The sequence below is a fragment of the Filicampus tigris genome, chromosome 3, assembly GCF_054856515.1.
Source record: "Filicampus tigris isolate MCC_2025a chromosome 3, RoL_Ftig_1.0, whole genome shotgun sequence".
Classification (NCBI taxonomy): domain Eukaryota; kingdom Metazoa; phylum Chordata; class Actinopteri; order Syngnathiformes; family Syngnathidae; genus Filicampus; species Filicampus tigris.
The window spans coordinates 20,127,590-20,148,901 of NC_141219.1; the positions used below are offsets into that span (position 1 = coordinate 20,127,590).

The following is a 21,312-nucleotide window of genomic DNA, read 5'->3' on the forward strand; positions in this document are numbered from 1 at the left end:
CTTTACGCCACAACAAGGATACACAGCACCAAAGGGGATAATAAGCGACCATGATTCTGCCTGTAGCTACAACACGACGCGGGATTCCAGTTAACGTAAGCCATTTTAAAAGTAAATCTTTTTCATAGTTAGGAGAGGAAGTTTCGTCCAACCAGAACTCTTTTGCTGTCGACAACTCGGGGTGCATTCGGAAATTCACTCTGATGCCCTATGGCCACTCTGAGAGTGTGTGTGTGTCCGGAGAGGCAAAGCACGTTCCCCTCCCGTTAATATCCGAACGCAGCCTATGTAATAAATTTAGCAGCTCGTGCTTGAACAGTTTCCAGCTGTACGGCCTGACACACGAGCTCCGACACTCCTTTTTTGGGGCACTCCGAATAACCAAACGGCACACTTGAACAACACTCTGAGTGTCCCAATGGTCGGAGTGAAGCAGTGCGTGCTCTGAGCGTATTTCCAAATGCACCCACGATTAAGGAACCGGGATTTTGGGTGCAAGTCTATAGTTCTTGGTTTTGGTTTTTGTCAAATAAATTTCCCCCCAAAATGTGACTTATACTCCGGAGCGACTAGTTGTCCCAAAAATATGGACATATTTACCAAATCTGAGTGATGCGCTCACTTTTGAGAGATACTGTAAGTGAGGTTAGCAAATGATTAGGAATAGCTGTAAGGTTGTGTAAGTGCATGTAGTCATTGACATTGACAAACAGTGGCTACAGAATAGTTGTTCAAATGTTTTTGTGCGATTTGGAATTATTCCAAAGAAACGTTTGGGCCCACTTCCTGCCTGGCAAGGTTGTTGTTGTTGTGCATACAGCGAACATGTCCTTGGGGAGGCAGATATTTCTATTGTGTTCAAAATATCTGGACTTGTGCACATATTAAATGGCTGGCCTTGAGTTTGAAATAAACCCTTCGCTTCAACATCACATGTTGTACATGTTTACCAAAGCAGTGTGTGAGAGTGTGTGAACAATTTTCCAAATAGTTTGGGAATGATTTTCCGAAAGTAGAGCAGTGAAACAAAGAGAGCGACATTCTTGTGAGTTTTGGTCTGTTTTGAGATCATCGTTGGCTAGACTATAGATGAGCGGGCCGGGACTCTGACTGTGTGCGTGCGTGTGCATGCGTGCGTGTGTGCGTGAACACGTGCAAGCACTCCCAGCTGAACAGGCCATGGGTGGATCCCCCACCCCAGCTGCACACACTTCATGGAGTGAGGGGACAGATGAAATGACACCACCACTTTCCCTCTCCAACTGTCAGCCCCTCCCCGCTTATCTCAACTCGACACTTTACATTGAACTTGAATTCGCAACTCCACTCAAGTGCTTTTTGTCTTACTGCCCCAGTAACATCTGTAAAAAGCAAATATTATGCAAAATGGATTAGATTTGTAATATGCAGCAGAAACCTGACACTGAGAGATTTTGTTCAGCTTTTCTCATCTTTTCGAGACATGCTAAATCCAGCCCCAGCTTCTCCAATTCAATTCAGTTCTATTCACAGTTTATTATTACATATCTGGTATTCCCTGTCAAGTAACATACGTATAGAAGTTATAACGTTATGAAGTTAACTATGTGAGCCAGTATCATGTAATTCAGGTAAACGGTGTAATGCCATTATTGCTCATAGTGCCTTATTGCTGCTTCATGAAAGGGGGACAAGCCATAATTGGGTTACAATAATATGAAAGCATGATGAGTGAGCAAGTGACTAACTAATCATACTCAATTAAGTGTACTTTTAATTTTGAATAATATGACTCCAGTAAAAGTAAAAAGTTGTTCCCCGATAGTAACTTGAGTAATTACGTACTTAAAAACTACTCAATTAGTTGGTGAGCAATTTCCGATTTTGTTATTTTCAAATATCACATGAATGTTCAATAGACAAAAATATATGATATCTGCAGTAATATGTCAATTCAAATATTGCCCAACAATATCACTTGAAAACAATCTTTTATCAATTAAAACAACATACAGTAAGCAAGGCAATTTCAGCCACAGCTAATTGCCATAACATCATTTGCTCATGCATGTGAAAGAGCACTATAGGCTCACCAAACATTATTAATTATATACTAACTCATGCTGACATCTGTTTCATTGCTCAAAATGTAGGTTTTGCCAACTTACAGCTTTATCTTCAGCACTATGTATGGGTCTAATTGGGTTGCAGGAAATGTAATTTGCATTTATGTGCTGTGCCTGACTTGCTTTTATTCCACACAGCATTACATTTTGTAAATGCAGACCGAGACAGCCTCTTGTATCATTCTCAATTCTCAAAGTGGAGTTCCTGTAGGCTGAAATGTTGACATTGATGAAAAAGAATGTGACACAAGTCTCTCTGTCAAATCAACATAGATCACACGATTGATAATGAATACTTGTCTATAAAACTGCAAGTACACTGTATAAAAAAAAAGTTGGAGAACTGAAAATTTCAAGGCGACATATTTCAATAAAATTTTAAATTGGGCAATTCAACTAAATATTTTAAGTTTTGCTGTTGTGACAATTTGCTTTCCTGAATTTCACAACGAAGAAATAAGAGTTCACAAAACTTGTGTTTCCCCCCCCAACTTAAAATATAAGGAAAAACAACTCAGCAAACTGTCTCGTAGAAAGAACTTGCTTGCTTTGTTATGCTAACTAACACTCTTGCCATAAATGTCAATAATTTGTATTTTAAGGTTGATCCAACTTAAATGACTCTTTTAGCCCCCCAAAAAATACAAGTAAAAGTTGTGTTTTTTGCAGTGTACAAAGTGGAATGTAATTAGCATAATTAGCCTTTCTCTTTAACTATAATACCCAAACAAAAAGTATATTGCAATAAAACTATTCTCAAAGTAATTCATCAAAAGGTTACTTACGTAAGTGAACGTAACCGAGTAAAACTACTCACCTCTGCTTTCCACACAGGTCAACGTTACTATTGTTGTTGTTTTTACACCATTTGACAAACAATTAAAACGTGTGTATGTATAGTTAGTTTCCTCCTGTGGCTGGGAGGAGGCAGTAGTTAAACAATGGCAAACCTGCGTCTGCGATAGAGACTGAGCGTGCTCAGGGTGGGAGGAAGGGAGGGAGAAGGAGAGATGACCCAGTTCTGCTTCACACAGTGTTGCCGCCAGAGGCAGAGACACCGCGGAGGCTTTGGTGCACGTGACGGGCCTGGGCCGGGCCCTGGTCCACACGGGGAAACACACAATGTCCCGTTTGTTTTAAACAACTGCGCTGTTGGAACTTGTCTCCGTATTTTCTCTCGCCGTCTGTTGTCTGCTGTGAAATGTGGAAATGATTTTTTTCGATTATTTACTGGATCGAGGGACAAGTTCCCCGCTCACCCCACCCCCTCCATACACTTTCTTTTTCGCTGTTCCTATCTGTTCTTCACCATCTACTAAGACTTTCACCTTATAAGATCCGTTGATAATGGAGGTTTTCAAGTCAATGTCTGGCGTGTGTGGATAAATGAATGCACACTTTGGGATTAAAGGAATGAGCTTTTCAACATCATTTCGAGGGGAGGAGGCATAAAAAGTGTTTTGCTCATATTTGATGGAAGCTATTTAGCTTTAGTTTTAGTGAGGTGGAAATCATCACCGGGCTCCATAAACATGCGCTGTCAGTCAGTCTGCAGCCTTTGGGATTTGCTCTTCCCAAGACTGGCTATTCCTAAAAGTGTAATGATGATGAATAAACCTGGATTTATGAGAGTTTATGAACTTTTTGTCTCACGAATTTTTTTCAAACCCGCTTTTTTTTCCAATCTTCAGCAAAAATAAAAGAATTTGTCTCACTGCTTCTCTGCTCCAATAATGTTTGATTTGATTGTTATTATTTCCAAGTAAAGCCAACCACACCACTATTATTTGTCAGCGCTTTAGTCCGTCTGTGAGTTCTCGTCTGTATTTCAGGCACGCCCGGCCGGTCGGTCCGAGTCGGCCAAACGGCGGCGAGAACGGACTTACCGGTACCATGTCACACGCAGGTGCCGCACTCCTGACACGCAGCCAAATAAAAAATAAAACAGTGTTGTGTAGCTTTCGGTCCCACAGACGCAATGACATGTGTCCCATATTGTTTTGATTCCACCGATCACCACGCTGTGCACATGTGTGCGGCTGTTGTTTTTATTTTATTTGTTTTCTTTATTTGGCTGTGCGGCGCCTGCGTGTGACGTGGAAATTATGTTCTCGATGCCGATTGCCTGTCGCCGATGAGAAACAACTGGGTGGGTTTGCTGGAAAAAGGCTTATCGAGAGGAAGACAGGAGTGTGCAAATCATTAATCGGAGCAAAGGGTGGCTATTTTGAAGAAACTAGAATATAAAACTTGTTTTCAGTTATTTCACCTTTTTCGTTAAGTACATAACTCCATGTGATCATTCATAGTTTTGACGCCTTCAGTGAGTATCTACAATGTAAGTAGTCACGAAAATAAAGAAAAAACGCATCAAATGAGGTGTGTCCAAACTATTGGCCTGGTAACAACAGAGATCAGGAGAGTTTGCATTCTCACTCAAAGAAGGTTTGACGTACTACAATGTGTCAGTGTGTAACTCAAACGTTTAAACTGTAAGACTTCAGGCCTATATGACATCATAAAGGACAAAGAATAAAAGGACCATAACATCTGCAGAGCATTGTTACAACACGTAAACAACCAGTCATAACAATACTGCATATTATGTAAAAGGCAAAACGGTTGCCTCGTGAGATGAATAGAAACGGGAGGATTGTTCTGCTATTTATATTCCACAAGCATGATATTAATCACAATACTGTGCTTAGACTAGTGGGGGCACATACAATAGAACATATAAATGCAAAGAACATTTTTTACTTGACTTGAAGTTTTTGCCATGGTCTCTGGTATTGAGGCACTTTATGCAAGTATAGTATTGAAGTCCAAATTTTGGTATCGTGACAACAATAATGTAAAATTTCCAGAAATATTCCACCGTTTTGAATCCCTAGTGCAGAATGAGACCAAGGAATCAATCAATCAATCAATGAAGGGATTTCATTAGTTTCCTATCACAGTGTGTTTGCATTGCATGCAGTGTGGCAGTGACCTGCCAGATGGCGCTCCAATGAAAAAAGCTTGCAGTGCACGGCAGCTGATATCCATTTCGTAATGATCATTACATGGCAGGGGTCTTAACCGAGTGCTCTTCCACTTGTATTATTGTTTTCCGTCACAGTAGCGACACGATTTGCACTCACTCTTGTTTTGCCTTCCTCCACAGACTATCGGACCGGTCCATGCTTCGCCTCGGTGAACAAACAGATGTGCCAAGGCCAGCTCACTGGTATTGTGTGCACAAAGACTCTGTGCTGCGCCACGGTGGGACGGGCATGGGGTCACCCGTGCGAAATGTGCCCAGCCCAGCCTCACCCATGCCGGAGAGGCTTCATACCAAACCACCGCACGGGAGCATGCCAAGGTAAAGTCTGTGCCTAAATCTCTCTTTCTGTGTCGGTGCTTTGTTTCGGCTCTGGAAGAAAAGTTCAGCTCCACTCTTGCCCGACGTTGTTACAGTATCTTATTACCCTTCTGGTCTACCTTCAACCTCTCCTTCTGTCACCCCTCACCTCTATGCACCGTCCCCTCTCCAGAGGATTACTTCTAATTGGGTTCAATTGGGGTGGGTGGCAATGCCTCCCACATGTGTATGGAATGCCCGCAACCGCCTGCTGTGCTGAGACTGTCAGAGTCAGTAACACGGGTCAGTGGCGGTGCCATGTGGGAGAGCTCATTTCTGGAAAGGCGTCCCTTGGCCCGGCTGCCTTCTCCAGACCCAACAACATTGCAACCTCCGCAGGAGATGGGCGCCCGAGCCAGGACTCAAGGCGACTTGGAGTACGCTCAGGTCACAATCTCCTGGACGGTTTCACCTTGAAGCCTGCGATGAAGTCTGTCAAATCAGAACAGTGATTAACATTAGCAATTAAGAATAGAAACAATGGGTACTAAGAAACCATCCATTTTTAAGAATCTCAGAAGGCCGTAGGATCCCTTTGTGCTTTGCCTTTCCCTTAAGTACTCCTGTGTCATCTCACAAGGAACGGAAAGGAAAAGCAAAAAAGCACAATACCAGGAGGCCCAGTGTCTCTGTGTCTACCATTTCCTTAACCGACTTGGCGTCAGGGTGTGTTCTCCCTCTGGGAAGCGTTCTTCTCTCGTTTTTCTTTCTTTCCTCTATTACGCTGAAAAGTCTGAACCTGGCTGAATAAACCATCTTTAGCCCTTTTGTAGCCGCGTCATTGTCCTTTCTCAGACCTGAATGGAATCTGTGTATCTATATGGTGTGATCTACAGTATACGTGTTCATGCTGCAATTCGTTGTGCTTTTACAGATGTGGATGAGTGCCAGGCAATCCCTGGCATCTGCCAAGGTGGAAACTGTATCAATACAGTGGGATCCTTTGAGTGTAAATGTCCCGCCGGGCACAAATTCAATGAGATCTCACAGAAATGTGACGGTAAGAATCAACCATCGGTAGCCCTATTAGATCAAATGACAGGGTACACCAGAAAATGACTCGAGTTAAAAGTTTCATCAACAACATGAATGTCTAGTATTTGTGAAATTGTGGTTAAGTTTATGCCAGGCGTGGTGAATTTATTATTGCTTTGTGAGCAAGGACCACACATACATGTTTGTGTCTTTGGCAAGCCTTAAACCAAAAAAGCATCCTCTCTTGCAGTTCTTTGATCCACACTGAGCTTTTCAGTGAAGCTGAACCATCTGAATATTACAGCCACATGTAGTTTGGACAACTTTTCACTCTCTGTGGTAGTGTGAAATCATTTTTTGTAACGTATGATAACCAGCACAGCAAAACTCTTGCTAACTCTACAGCTCCTCAACGAAGGCCAGTAGTGTCAGTGAAAATTTGGAGCTCAGTAAGTCATGAATAGAGACAAATTCCATACCAACTTGAACTCCAGACGGGAATTAAGGGAAACACATTGAGCAGTTTATGATATTCATACAAATGGTAAAATACAGCATGGACGATTTTTATGGCTGAAAATAATTGCTGGAAAACGTCTGGACAGTTTAAAATATGTGTTAAACAGTTGTGTGTCACAGTATAGTGTGTCTGGTGATGTGCAAAAAGAGGAGCGGCGACAGAGGCTCAAGTATTCAATGTCCTTGTTGTATGCCAAATTCTGTATGCTCGGGTCACTCTGTCACAGATTCAGGTTTCCATTTGAATCCCTTTCATCAATGGTTATGATGACATTCCAGGTTGTAGTTGTAACAAACAAACAAAAAGAAAATGATTTTGAGGAAAAGAAAAATCACTCCTGTCCTCTGCTTAGATCTTGATGAGTGCGCCAACATTCCGGGTGTCTGTGGCGTTGGGGAATGCTCCAACACTGCCGGCAGCTACTTCTGCAAGTGTCCGCAGGGATATTACGCGTCGCTGGATGGCTCCAGGTGCATAGGTGAGTCCATTTGGCAGGCTTCGCTGTCATTAACATTGCATATAGTCATAGGCTAGTCGTGTTTTATGACTAAACCAGATATGTCATGAGAAAAACAGCTTGGGGGAATCATTTTTTCTCCACGACATCTCTCGTGTTCTCTAGTTTTGCTTGCGAAAGAAAGTTGGTTCAAACTTCCAGCTGGTAAAATTTAGGTCAACTGTTGGTTTCTAGTTTTTCAACAATGAGCTGCATTCTAAGTATTGCGGCACATGCATCAATTAATGATTCAGCATTAAATCAATCTTAATTTTTCATCCACCCAAAACATGTACGCAAGTTTGTGCTTTCAACTATGTTGGGAAAGTTTGGAGGAATGCCCTTAACTGCTACAGTATGGATGTGCCCAAGCGCATCTTGTACAAAGTCTTCTCAGTTTAGTGGAACCTTTCCTAACTGCTGGTGCAGCTGCAAGCGGTGAATGACTTCTGAAATTCTTGGTGTCATTGTCATTGAACTCTAAATTGTCCTTAGGCGTTGATATGAGCGTGAATGCTTGTCTGACTGTAGGGATGTAATGATTCACTCAAGGCCCGATTTGATTCGATTTTTCAATTTTCAGTTTCAGATTTTAGATTCGATTCGATTTTTTAAAAATTGCTACCATGCTTGTCTCTGTGCACTAGTGTGGTTCTGCAGCCATCCACAAACGCAATACGCAATGATGTTTGGCGCAAAAGAATACTTTGATCTACACATTCAAAATGTGCCATACATCTGGATTGAAAAAAACATTTCAAGATATCATTTTCTGGATGAATTTATTTAAATCGATTTCCGATTAATCGTTACATCTCTACTATATGGTGAAGTGCAGTGACTCTCCAAGTGTGGTACCAATACTATGAGTGGCACGCAGGCTTGAAAGAATCACTGAATGAAATAGAAATAGAATACATTTAGATCACAATCAAAACTTATTAGAATGAATGAAACTATTTTCATCTATCATCAATCGATTCCAAGCAAATACAAAGGTGCATTTAAGTTCAGTTTTATTGAAATCTTATGTACATTTGCACTCAATGGTAAAAAAAAGACGTTTTTAAAGATTTATTTAGGTCTGGTTTATAATCTAACCTATGTGCATTTCATTTTACAGATATACTTACTGTACAATAATCCCGAAAGAAATCTGTAAAGTTCAGCTCACTTTGACCCAGCACCATGGAAGAATTTTTGGTCAGACTGGTCCAAAAAATTCACACACACACAAATGTATAGTATGCAAACAGACGTTCGCGCTGTACTCCCCCATGAGAGGATGTTTTGTGGAGGGAATATCTGGGGCTTTCTCTCTAGTTACGCCAAGCATTTTGGTTTGAGTCCTACGTTTGCCTGGAGGATCAAGCACATGTTTCTGACTCAAACCTCACCACATGAAGACTCTGTTGGGTCTGGGTGTGAAAGAAAAAAAATGATATATTTGTGTTAACTAGAACCTTAGTGTTAGTCATGTGGATCTCCAGTGCCAGGAACTGTTGAAAGTGGACTCCATCTCGCGAATAACGGAACACGTGAATCATTTTTTTTGATTTTGCCTGTTTCCTCATCACGCTGACGACACATGGCCTATCCCATCCCTCCCATTGATTTTGTGCCATGTGGTTTCCCACAGATGCTCGTGGCGGTTTCTGTTTTGCCAGTCTGCTGAATGGGCGCTGTGCCAACCAAAATTCACAGCCTTTGACCAAAATGCAGTGCTGCTGTGATAGCGGGCGATGCTGGTCTGATGGCTCCGCTCCGGAAATGTGTCCCATTCGCGGAGCAGGTCGGATTAATCACAAAAATGTCTCCCTCTCATGTGCCCTGGTGTCTCAATGCTAAGACGTTTATTTTTATGGCACTGTAGAAGAATACCAGCAACTGTGCATCCAGTTACCCGTTATTAACGGTGGGGGAAATATACCCGGACGTGGACCGGGGAGCCCTGACATCCCGGGCGTTTACCCACATATCCCGGGCCGGACTCCTGGCCAGGGCCCAGGACCAGGACCAGGTCGGACGCCGGGTCAATACCCAGATCAAGGCGAATTTCCAGGACAGCTACCACTTCAGCCTCCTCCAGGTACACCGCACTACACAAATACAGAAACTTCTTGCTTTGTAACACCTGAGTGTCATAGTCAGCCGACACTATCCAACTGGACATTATGACTTTACTCACTTTTCCCCAATTGTTTTTTTTTTTTTAGTTTTTCCTTGCCCTCCTGGGGGTTAAGCTCAGGGGATGTCGTGTATATGATCTGGTGCATATGTGAAGCCCGTTGAGACTTTCCTGTGATTAAGGGCTATATAAATACATTTGACTTGACGATACGTTCATGCCTATTTCCGTCAGGTCCAGTCATCATCCAAACCCAGAATATCACCAACATTTGCCAGGCCTATCGTAACCTCTGCCCGAATGGCCGATGTGTCCCCCTGCCGGGCGTTAATTACCGCTGTGAGTGCAACATGGGCTTCACGTTGGACGGGAGGAACGTGTGCGTCGGTAAGTCACTGCGGGATTCAGAGAGTGTGCCCTTTCTTCTCCTGTCGAGAAGAAACACGACAATGTTTCAACGACACCCGACACACATGTTTACACTGCAGATGAGGATGAGTGTGAGAGAAGCCCTTGCGTGCACGGAGAGTGCGTGAACACCCCCGGGTCCTACATGTGTCGATGTCCCGCCGGATTCCAGTCCACAGCTACCAAGACGGAGTGCAGAGGTGACTGACACACACATAGACATACATTCAGTATAAACTCTCTCACACACAATCATACACACTACTGAAGCGCTCACACACACACACACACACACACACACACACACACACGCGCGCGCACACACTAGTGAAATGCTGTCAAACGCCCCAATGATTTTTTTCCTCTCACACATACAACTGAAATGCTCTTGCGCACACTACTGAAAAGCTCTCACATATACTACCGAAATGTTTTTCACTCATAGAACAACTGAAATACACACAATTAAAACTGTGACGCACACACCATTGACACTGTCACGCTCCCACACCAACTATTAAAGCAATTTCACACTCAATGTGAAACCTGCACAGCCACTACTGAACGCTCTCACACTCACACTACAAATTTTTTGAACTCACATTCAGTAGTGACTACTGAAAGGCTCTCATACGCATTCCTGTACTATTTTCTCTCACGCTAACACCTGTAGCGCTGTCACACACTACTGAAATGCACTTGCATTAACTTGATGTTTTTGTCTCACACACAGCTGAAATGCTCCGATGCTCACCACTGACACACTCTCATACCCGAAATGATCTTACACATACTACTGAAACACTCTCTCACTAACTATTGTGATTTTTTTTTTTTCACTCACTCACACACACACTATTGAAACATTGTCACACTCTACTGAAAGAATTTCACGTACTCACATGCACAAGCGACTACTGAAATGCTCTCATACACACAATCGAAAGTTTATTTCAGTAGTTTGTATGAGCGTATTTCAGAATGATGCGTGAAGGGATTTCAATGGCGGGTGTGAGACGATTTCAGTTATGAGGTAATCCTGAATTATTTCCCCGATGGGATCAACTACACTCACACAAAACACACACGCGCATGCACACGCACAGTCACTTAAAATGTACTGTACGTGATGACAGCTTTGTTTTTCAGACCTGGACGAGTGTGTCGCCAATGGTCGTATCTGCAACAACGGCCGCTGCGTGAACACAGAGGGCAGCTTCCACTGTGTCTGCAATGCCGGCTTTGAGATCTCAACTGATGGCAAAAACTGTCAAGGTCAGTCAAGGCATCTGCATTTATGGAATACAAGTGTTTGGAAAATATCTTTTTTGCACTGAAGTCAGTATAGTACTCTCTAACGAACCACGCTTTTCTTTCAGTCAATGCTAAAGGAGACATGAGCTATTGGAGACAGGGTGTTTCAAGGCAATTTAGTGCTATAATGAGCAACTACTCATGTCGGGGTGTCGAGTGTTTTGGCTCAACTGCTGAATACTATATTTAATGTCATGTGCAACATTTTTCCAAAGTTTGAATATTTCACAAGTTGCAGCTTTCCATTGACTTTAAGTAGCGGACACACATGAAAGTGTTGACATTTTAGAGACTCTGCCCCTTCACTGCAGTTAAAGAGTTCAAATGCAAAGGCAGACATCTCCATTTTTTGTAAAGAGATGACACGGTTTAATATAAATAGCACCACAAAGGTTGTTCAAGCCTTTTTGTATTTCATGCCTTATGTTTGAGCCACTGTTGGAGCTATAGCATCTCCTAACTTGTTTGTGATTGTCCTCAGATCAAGATGAGTGTCTCATCCGAAACATGTGTCTCAATGGGCTGTGCATCAATGAGGATGGCAGCTTCAAATGCATCTGTAAACCCGGCTACCTGCTCGATACCAGTGGGCGCATGTGTGTTGGTGAGTTTGTCACATCCTTTTATGTTCACTGATGCATACTAATCCTTACCTCACTTTGACCAGTGTGTCATTGTATTAGTTGGCTTTATTTCGGTAAACTTGGAGGGTGGCCACATGCCTGGTATGTTAGGATTTCTGTTATGAGTGTCCTAAGGGCAAAAAAAAAAAATCCCCTAAAAAGCCTTGCAAAAATCCCTTAGCGTCCTGGCAGCATCCCAGCTGGACATGTGGATCGCTGGGGCCTGCCTGCTCTGACGTTCCGAAGCAGCCAGCCCATCATAAACATCATGTACAGGGAAAGGAACTTGTCTTAAAATGAACATAAGATGGAGGGGAAACAAATTTTCCAATCACAAGCCAGATAGAAACCCAGTCAAACATGAATTTTTATGAGTCTGCTGTTACCCTCAGTAAATGAAATATGATTCCTTGAATGCCAATTGGATTCTATTAGACAATACAGTGGACCCCTGCCATTCGCGGGAGATTGCGACTGAACCCAACCATGAATAGCAAATTTCTGAAAATAATTGAAGCTCCTTAAAAGTATCTTCAAACGTTATCTACCCTTACAAATACAGTACAGTGAACGCCTTACAGATTAGCATAAAGATACTCAATTACTTGTATGTACACTTCAACAGTTGTAATAATGATTACAAGGAATTCCCGTTGTGGCGCACAATGATTTTTTTGACTGCACAGCCAAAGGCATGTGATGACACTGACTGGATTTGGCCTGTGCTGGTGGAAAACTGTTGCTTTGTTGGCTGCTCGATAGGTCTGAGCGACTTCAGGCCTAGCGCTAGGCTAACTAGCGCTTTGATGTTTACTTACTTGAAACTGCTGGAGGTTCACAGTGACAGCGCAAACTGGCAGTTGTGAACAGGTTTGTGGATATTCCTCTGGTTTGGTGTTACAGATTCTACTGGTTTTGATGCCTTGCTTCGTCCTAGTTTGGCAAAACTATTATATACCAAAGCAGACATGGGCATCGTCATGTGGCTGCCCTATCCCGCTGTCAACCGTAAATCTAACAGCAGCCATGTTAAATTTGATGAGCACACAACAACCTTCTATCTGCCACCATGGAAGTGTGATTGAGCAGAAGTTTGTTTGAGCAGAACTAGTTCGATGGGTTTTTTTTTTTTTGGCGAGGCCAAGAGTAAACGTCTGTTTCATCTAGCGCTTTATCTCATCTAACACAAAGTGCAACTGTGGCCTCTTAACTACAAAACAGAAAGCAAACCTAAGCATTGGAATTGTTAACAAATAATCTACTGTAAAAGATGAGTTGAAGTCATGTTGTTCCACTTGGCATTTGTTATTCAGATGCTGACCTAGTTAAGTCATTGGGTGTGTGTGAAGTGTGCTGACGTATGTCGTCATTAACGAAACGTGAGTCAGAAAGGTCCCTGGAGTCGCCGTCTCTCTCAGAAAACTAAAAACCATCTGCACGCTTGCAGTATTATCGTTTACCACGATCATCAATGTGATACACTCAAGACCATGGTGATGAGAGTTCATGGAATTGAATCAGGGCCACAGCTTTCACTACAACTTCCAACCATTCAAGTCATACACAAAGTACATACACAACGCTGCAGGTGGACGTGGATTAATGGAGCACATTGTTTTTTTTTAACGTACTGAGAATTGCAGTCTGTTCAGTTACTCAATAAAATTGCACATGTTGACAGAAAGTAGTTTGACACAATTATTTGCAAATTGCTCCAGTTGTAAACAGAAACGTTTCTTTATCTGCTTCCAGACATTGATGAGTGCGAGACTCCGGGTATGTGTATGAATGGCCACTGCGTCAACACGGAGGGATCTTTCCGCTGTGAGTGCATGTCAGGGATGGCAGTTGGCCTGGACGGACGTGTCTGTGTCGGTAAGGAACTCTTCTTTTGTATGTTCGGGGATGTTCTTCCTACTTATCCTTTAACATGCATGTCAAGAACAGTGAGGAGCCAAATTCCAGTTATACATATATATATATATATATATATAACAACCACTCAGCTTCCGAAAACAGGTCAGCCGTGATTGGTCGTTTCCTGTGCCCTGGGCAGTTGTGATGTAATTTTCAATTGACAGAAGTGACAAAATGGCCGCCCCCAGAGATGGCTAAAAACGGGTGGATTAACTCTTATTCTACAAACGCAATATTTCTAAGAAAAAAACATGTTTGGGTTGACTTCTCCTTTACTGTATATCGTCCACATCAGTGTTGATATCTATATTCAACAATAACCTAACCCTGTAGAAGGCAAATTAAATATATCATGATTCATCACAGTCTAATGTCAGTAATATGATTAATAGCTTTGCGGGCCTAAATGTCAGCCCCCCCAGCAAGTGACATCTTTGCGAGTATTGTCTTGGAAGTGATGTTGTTAATTAAGGGTCAGCTCTCACCAGGATGATTTCAGCGCAGCAGAATGCCTCAAACCTCTGGACATTATGGAGAGGGAATAACCGCATGTTTTCCCTCTGTTGTTGTTTACTCCTTGTTTCCTCGTTTCTGTTTTGAGCCTCCTCCTAGATTCTTCGGCCTCATCTCTCACACACTCGCTCTGTTTGCTCTGCCCGTATGACACAGACACACACATGCGCAGCTCGTGCTATGGCGGTTACAAGCGAGGCCAATGTGTTCGGCCTTTATTTGGAGCTGTGACCAAATCTGAATGCTGCTGTGCCAGCATCGAGTACGCCTACGGGGAGCCCTGCCAACCCTGCCCACCACAGAACTCTGGTAAGAACATTCAAGTCACATATGGAGTCACCTCTTAATTCAAAACACACATATTCGACTCTGGATGCCCCAAACACTTGGACTGCTATGACACGCCGGTTCCAGAAATGACACACACGCCTAACAGTCAGTTCTCAATTCGATTGGTCACACCAATTCAAATCTCTTTACAGAAGCCAACACTGCACCACATTAAGAAGACGTCTTAATATACCATCCAGGCTAAATCACAAAGCATGTAAACAGATGATAGCATGGTATTAAATGTCTTGAATTTGAGAGAAAGTTATGGTTTTACTGACCAAATTGTGTCTCATTTTGCAGCTGAGTTCCTGGCTTTATGTCCAAATGGCATCGGCACAACTGGAGATGGAAGAGGTATGTATGCAACTGTGTGCTGTTTCTTATTACTTCGACAGGGCCGTGTACATTTTTATGGATACATTTTTATGGCTCCCGATGGGGACGGCCTCGGCTAAGAAAATTGTGAAAAGGTTATCGATCTTTTACTCAAATTTCTCTTAACATTGACAGTGAAAAATACAAAAAAGATAAGCGTTAGATATATTTTTACCCATGAATCAAGAATATACATATGCTGGTTTGACCGCTAAAATGTTTCTGAAAGGATCCAAAGTAATGTTTACTATCACCATCAATCAACACCCATTAGTAGTTTGTTCTTTGTGCATGGATGTGTAAGCGGTTGTCTTTTGTCCTCTCAGATATTAACGAGTGTGCCCTCGATCCGGACGTGTGCCAGAATGGCGTGTGTGAGAACATGCTGAGAACATACAAATGCAACTGCAATGAAGGCTTTGAGGTCGACCTGACAGGCAAAAACTGTATTGGTAGGTGAATTGGCTGACGATACTCTGCATCAAAACCTGGAACGGGCAAAATCCTCATTTGTGTGTTCTTCCTCAGATATTGACGAATGTCTGATGAACAGTCAGTTGTGCGATAACGGCCTATGCAGGAACACACCTGGAAGTTTCACCTGTCAGTGTCCCAAAGGATTCAGCTTCAATGCGGAAAACGATATCTGCGACGGTCTGTGATGCATTCGCATTAAAATAAGCATTTAAAATACCATGTTTACGACCAGGAGCAAAGACGGGATCCATCATTTTGTTCATTTTGTTTTCTTGCAGATGTAGACGAATGTGTGTCTAATCCCTGTGTGAACGCAGACTGCGTCAACAGCAAAGGCTCATTTGTATGCTTGTGTTCAACGGGCAGTTCGCTGGACAGCTCTGGGCTTGAGTGCATTGGTAAGTGTATATTTTTTGTACCAATGCTGTACTACAGATCATTAGTATAATACTTCATTTGACAACTTAACAAAAACATTTGAAAACAATCCGGTCCAGAAAGCTGTTCAAACTTCATTTTCTTCTGTTTCGCTACCTTTTGTTTGTATTTTTAATACATTTCCTCCATAGGAAAAAATAGAATACTAAACACTTTATTTATGCAGTCAAGGCACATCGGTAAAGTATAAAGTGGATGTAAAAACATCTACACACCTCTGCTCAAGTGTGCTGTTTTGGGGATCTGAAAAAATGAGACCAAGATAAATCATTTCAAAACATTTTCCAATATTCAAAGTATTGTTAAACAGGAGTCAGCACACCCCTGCCACCATTTTAATTGCCTGTGATTAACCCCAAATAAATTTCTGATGTCCTAGTCGTGTTTTCCTGACATTTGTGTCGCTTTCCAGCAATAGCCTGAAGGATTTGTGCTCACACGGACGACTATTTGGAACAGTTTGTAATTCCCGGCACCTTGTCGAGCAAACATTTTCCCACGTGTTTAGGAGATTTTGTTATGGTCCGATGAAACCAGGTAGAGCTTTTTGGCCGTAATTCCAAAAGGTGGTTTTGGTACACACACATCACTGCTCCTCACCAAAAGAACACCCTAACTGCAGTGAAACATGGTTGTAACACCATCATGCTTTGGGACTATTTTTAAATCATCTGGACCTGGGGCCTTAGACAAGGTTGAGGAAATTATGAACAGCTCTACATAGCGGTCAGTGTTAGCACAAAACCTTCAAGCTACTGCTGGCAAGGGAAAACACATGTCAGAAAAAGCCTACTAGAACTTCTGAAACTTATTTGAGGTTAATCAGAGGTACTATAAAGGGACACTTGGATGAGCTTAACATTGGCACTTATATAATATGTTTGCATGTAAAAATGACATCAGTACTAAAACGACCCCCTCAAAAGACTCTGTAGTGATTTAAGGGCTTTTTTGTGATTAGTTTTTCGACAAATTGCCCCGCACACGAACCCCGACTGCTTATATTAGTGACGCTAAACTCGTGTCAACTCTCAGGATGCAGACGGCGACTGGCAGTGGGCAAGCAATCAGGCAAGCACGGATGTTTATTTCCCCACCCCCCCCTTTTCTCCCCGGCTAACAGTAGAATAACGGTACAGCTAATAGCAACAACTAGCTTCAGGCCGTTAAAACAAAAGGCGTTAGCACAACAACATTAGCTCCTGAATGTCCGCGCAGCGTGTGGAGGTGATCACGGGACTGCGTCTTCATGTCGCGGGGTTACCTCCCAAGCAGTCGCGTGCGTTGTCCGACACCACTTGCAGCCGCGAGAGTGAAGCGGCATCAGAGTGAGGTAAGACCTCATCGAACACCGGGGGTGTCTTGAACGTGCGCATCCGACCCAACAGCCGAGTGTGGCCGCATTGGAACGCACCATTTCGGCTATTACATTCCATTGGACAGCGTGTTGTCGGTCGAAAAACTGGGGCCATTCCTCATCCAAATAAATGTGCACGTCCACTCATTCCCACTTCAGTCTCTGTAAATATCCTGACTGGTGTTAAATGCCTCGCCCATTCTAACTGTGATCAGCAAAGAAGCATTGTTAATTTTTTTTTTTTTTTAGCAAAGAAGCAGTGTGCGCTCGTCCCAGCCTAAATCTATGTAGCTCTGCTCACTTCCACATTTCCTCATTCTCATATAAATCAGCCACGAAGAGGTTAATCCTTTTGATATGTTGAAGTGGTCATTAGTAAGGATGTCCACATACATTTTGGTGCCAGTTGATCACCGTTTTTGGACGTTAGAAGCAATGAAAGTACAATGATTCCAATGGAGAGTGTGTAATCGGTTCCTCCAGTGACTCCGACCGAACATGGATAGAATGGTAGGGGGCGCGGCCATTCTCCTCATTAACAAGAGGCGTTATTCATGGAGTCACTTATTTCCTAATTTCTCCCAAATTTATTGGTAAAATAGAAAATGACAACTCTTCATTTCCCTGATCAAAAAATATATCAAATGAACTTGTCAGTGAAAACATGGCCATCCCGGCCCAACGATCCCTTTAAATGGTGGCTGGTGTTTGCTGACTCCCATTCAACATCAGTTTGATCGTGATTGGTTAACTCTGAACATTGCCACATCACAGGCATCTTCGGACATGAACAAGACTCATATCACTTATATGTACTTGAGTTGATATATTATGTTTATTTGTCGGTTGAATTAGAGACGACTAAAAGCACTTGCTGGCTGAAGATGATAAATGATGTCTGTGAAGTGAACATCAACGGCGCAACGCTCAAGTCTCACTGCTGTGCCACGCTAGGAGTGGCCTGGAACAGCCCTTGTGTCAAGTGTGAAAAAGGTAAGGCCGCTTGTAAAAGTTTGCTTGGTTCACTAAATCATCTAAAATTGCTTTGTGTGTCATTCTCAGATCCCATCTGTAGCAAGGGCCTTGCTAGAGTGAGAGGAAATGTGTGTGAAGGTAAGTTTTGCTTTGACTCTGTGTCTGGATCCGAATATAATTCCACCAATGTTTGCCTCAGATGTGGATGAGTGTCAAGTTTTTCCTGGAGTGTGTATCAATGGCAAGTGTGTCAACACGCACGGCTCCTTCTTCTGTCAATGCCCTCCTGGAATGACTGTTGATGTCAGCGGGAGAACCTGTATCGGTAAGTGTAGTAACTTCATACATGACATATCATGGAAAGCATGCACGTTGAGCAATAAAATGGCTGCCAATTTCCTCTTAATTCCAGACTTACGCACAGAGCAGTGCTACCTAACACATGAGGATGAACGTTGTGGAGCTCCTATCTCAGGAAAGCACCGCGTAGATGCTTGTTGTTGCTCAGTGGGAGTAGCCTGGGGTCCAGAGTGCGATGAATGTCCCGAGAAAGGTACCCCGGAATATACTCAGCTCTGCCCTCGTGGACCAGGCTTCTCCCACCGTGGTGATTTCATCAATGGAAGACCCTTCCTCAAAGGTATTGCTATGATCAAAAATAGAGTTATTGTAAAAGCCACATCCGCTCGCTTAACCGTCTTTGACCCTTGACCCTTCTCAGATATCAACGAATGCAGGATGATCAACTCAATTTGCTCAAATGGGAAGTGCAGGAACACCATCGGAAGCTTCCGTTGTCGTTGTGATAATGGATATGCCTTGGATTCAGATGAGAGAAATTGCACCGGTGAGTAACAATCAAGTAATCACATCATACTTGAAAAACTATAATCCACATTATCGAGGAATAACACATCATTTTTTGGTTCAACAAAACACGCGGTTGCCTGACTCACTTCAACTTACACTATATCTGACCTAAGACTTGAACTTACCTTAACTTAGCAGATGTATCTTGTTTAATGTGCCCCGACACATGACATAAGAATCTGTTTCTGGACCAAGAAGTTTGGTAATAATAAACACAATCAACACAGTATCAATCAGAATACGGTTTAGACTAGTGGGGCCGCATAGAACATATTATTGTAAATACAATTTTTGGATTGACTTCCACTTTAAACATTAAAAAAAAAAAAAAAAAAACGCAGCTGAAACAAAGTGCTGTTCATCAAAATCAAACATGAAATAATTAAAAACAAACAAGACACTAAAACAAGGGCAGTCATGTGCTGTGTTGATTGTTGTTTTGTTGATTCATTTTATTATACCAAAAAATTGCATTCTACTGTTGATCCCATGATGTTACATTTTATAAATATTTCCTGTTTATTTTTCAAGAAGGCCGGCAAATCAATCACTCGTATTATTGTTTTATGTTTTGCTTTGTGTTCTTCTTCCCCGTAGACATTGACGAGTGCCGCATCTCTCCCGACCTGTGTGGACAGGGGCGGTGTGTCAATACTCCAGGAGACTTTGAGTGCGAGTGTTTTGAAGGCTATGAGAGCGGCTTCATGATGATGAAAAACTGCATGGGTGAGAGATAAATCCTCCTTGGCACAAACTTGCGTAAAATGATGTGTATTGCGTTACCTCTGCAGCTTTGAAGGCTTTTTAAAAAAAAAAAAGTTTTATTCCTGTACCGATTTGGACATGAGCGAGAAACTCGATCTTGTGAGCAAACTTCTGAAAGCCTATTATGACTCAATTCAGCCGTTGAATGCAGTGCTCTACCAGTGGCATATTCAGTCGTTTGGCGGACCAAGGAGATCCTAACAAAGTAGTGCAACGATTTTAAACTTTAAACAATGCTTATCATCAACTATAAGTGGAAATTTGAGAAAATTCTATTGTCTGATCGAGATAAAGTCCTTAAAATCCCTCAAGAGCATTATCCAAAAACTGAATCATCTCAACATATTTACTCTAATAGTAACAGTATGCGGGCGGCACAGTGGTCGACTGGTTAGCACATCCGCCTCACAGTTCAGAGGTCGTGGGTTCGATCCCGGCTCCGGCCTCCCTGTGTGGAGTTTGCATGTTCTCCCCGTGCCTGCGTGGGTTTCCTCCGGGTACTCCGGTTTCCTCCCACATTCCAAAAACATGCATGGTAAGTTAATTGGATACTCTAAATTGCCCCTAGGTGTGATTGTGAGTGCGGATGTTTGTCTCTGTGTGCCCTGCGATTGGCTGGCAACCAATTCAGGGTGTCCCCCGCCTACTGCCCAAAGACAGCTGGGATAGGCTCCAGCATGCCCGCGACCCTTGTGAGGATAAACGGTATGGATAATGAATGAATGAATGAGTAACAGTATGCAACATTTAATATAGTTTACCATTTTGACCGCTTTAGTAATCACATCTTCTTGATGAATGCATCACTTGTGTCACTTTCCACGTCATCTCTAATGCACCCGCCACAGCTCACACTGACAGCAGCGCTACAGCAACTGGCAAGAGCATCTTGTTCATGCCGGTGCCGGTCACACACGTTCAGTGTCACCTCGAAAAACGTTGAAACCTTTGTTAGTTGTGATAAGTACCATTTGAGTTCATCTCACTTGTTCCTCCTCTGCACTCCACTTGGATAACTTTGCTTCATTTTCCATAAAACATGCCAACAGTTTGTTTTGCTACTCTTTCCCTGTCCCAAGTCTGCACTTGTGCAATAATACATTACAATATGATACAATTTTATTCAAGAAGATGGAATAGTCCATTGTATGACAGTCACGATCGATTCAGCATTTTGGTGTGTTTTTAAGCGCGTGAATTAAGACTAAAACAATAAAAATTGCTTTAAATCAATCCAATCTTTATTAATCCGTTTTTATGAGACGTTTGGGGGGCCCTGGAAATCTTGGAGACCCGGGAAATTGCCTGTGTTTGCCCAAT

General features: G+C 42.6%; 1 protein-coding gene across 3 annotated transcripts in view; it reads left to right on the forward strand.

Annotated features, from left to right (window-relative positions):
- fbn1 (fibrillin 1) overlaps positions 1-21,312 on the forward strand; it is a 67,204-nt gene that overhangs the window by 16,174 nt on the left and 29,718 nt on the right. For 2 of the 3 annotated variants that reach the window (XM_086025574.1, XM_086025575.1), the window contains 21 exons: positions 5,272-5,469; positions 6,383-6,508; positions 7,356-7,481; positions 9,139-9,291; positions 9,373-9,588; positions 9,862-10,014; positions 10,116-10,235; positions 11,185-11,310; positions 11,831-11,953; positions 13,725-13,847; positions 14,559-14,711; positions 15,036-15,089; positions 15,437-15,562; positions 15,639-15,764; positions 15,866-15,985; positions 18,238-18,375; positions 18,445-18,495; positions 18,557-18,682; positions 18,770-18,997; positions 19,079-19,204; positions 19,825-19,953. In XM_086025574.1, the coding sequence (XP_085881700.1) occupies positions 5,272-5,469; positions 6,383-6,508; positions 7,356-7,481; positions 9,139-9,291; positions 9,373-9,588; positions 9,862-10,014; positions 10,116-10,235; positions 11,185-11,310; positions 11,831-11,953; positions 13,725-13,847; positions 14,559-14,711; positions 15,036-15,089; positions 15,437-15,562; positions 15,639-15,764; positions 15,866-15,985; positions 18,238-18,375; positions 18,445-18,495; positions 18,557-18,682; positions 18,770-18,997; positions 19,079-19,204; positions 19,825-19,953 (2,841 nt within the window). Of the gene's footprint in view, positions 1-5,271; positions 5,470-6,382; positions 6,509-7,355; positions 7,482-9,138; positions 9,292-9,372; positions 9,589-9,861; positions 10,015-10,115; positions 10,236-11,184; positions 11,311-11,830; positions 11,954-13,724; positions 13,848-14,558; positions 14,712-15,035; positions 15,090-15,436; positions 15,563-15,638; positions 15,765-15,865; positions 15,986-18,237; positions 18,376-18,444; positions 18,496-18,556; positions 18,683-18,769; positions 18,998-19,078; positions 19,205-19,824; positions 19,954-21,312 lie in introns of those variants that run through there. The other variant, XM_086025576.1, reaches the window with a different exon arrangement.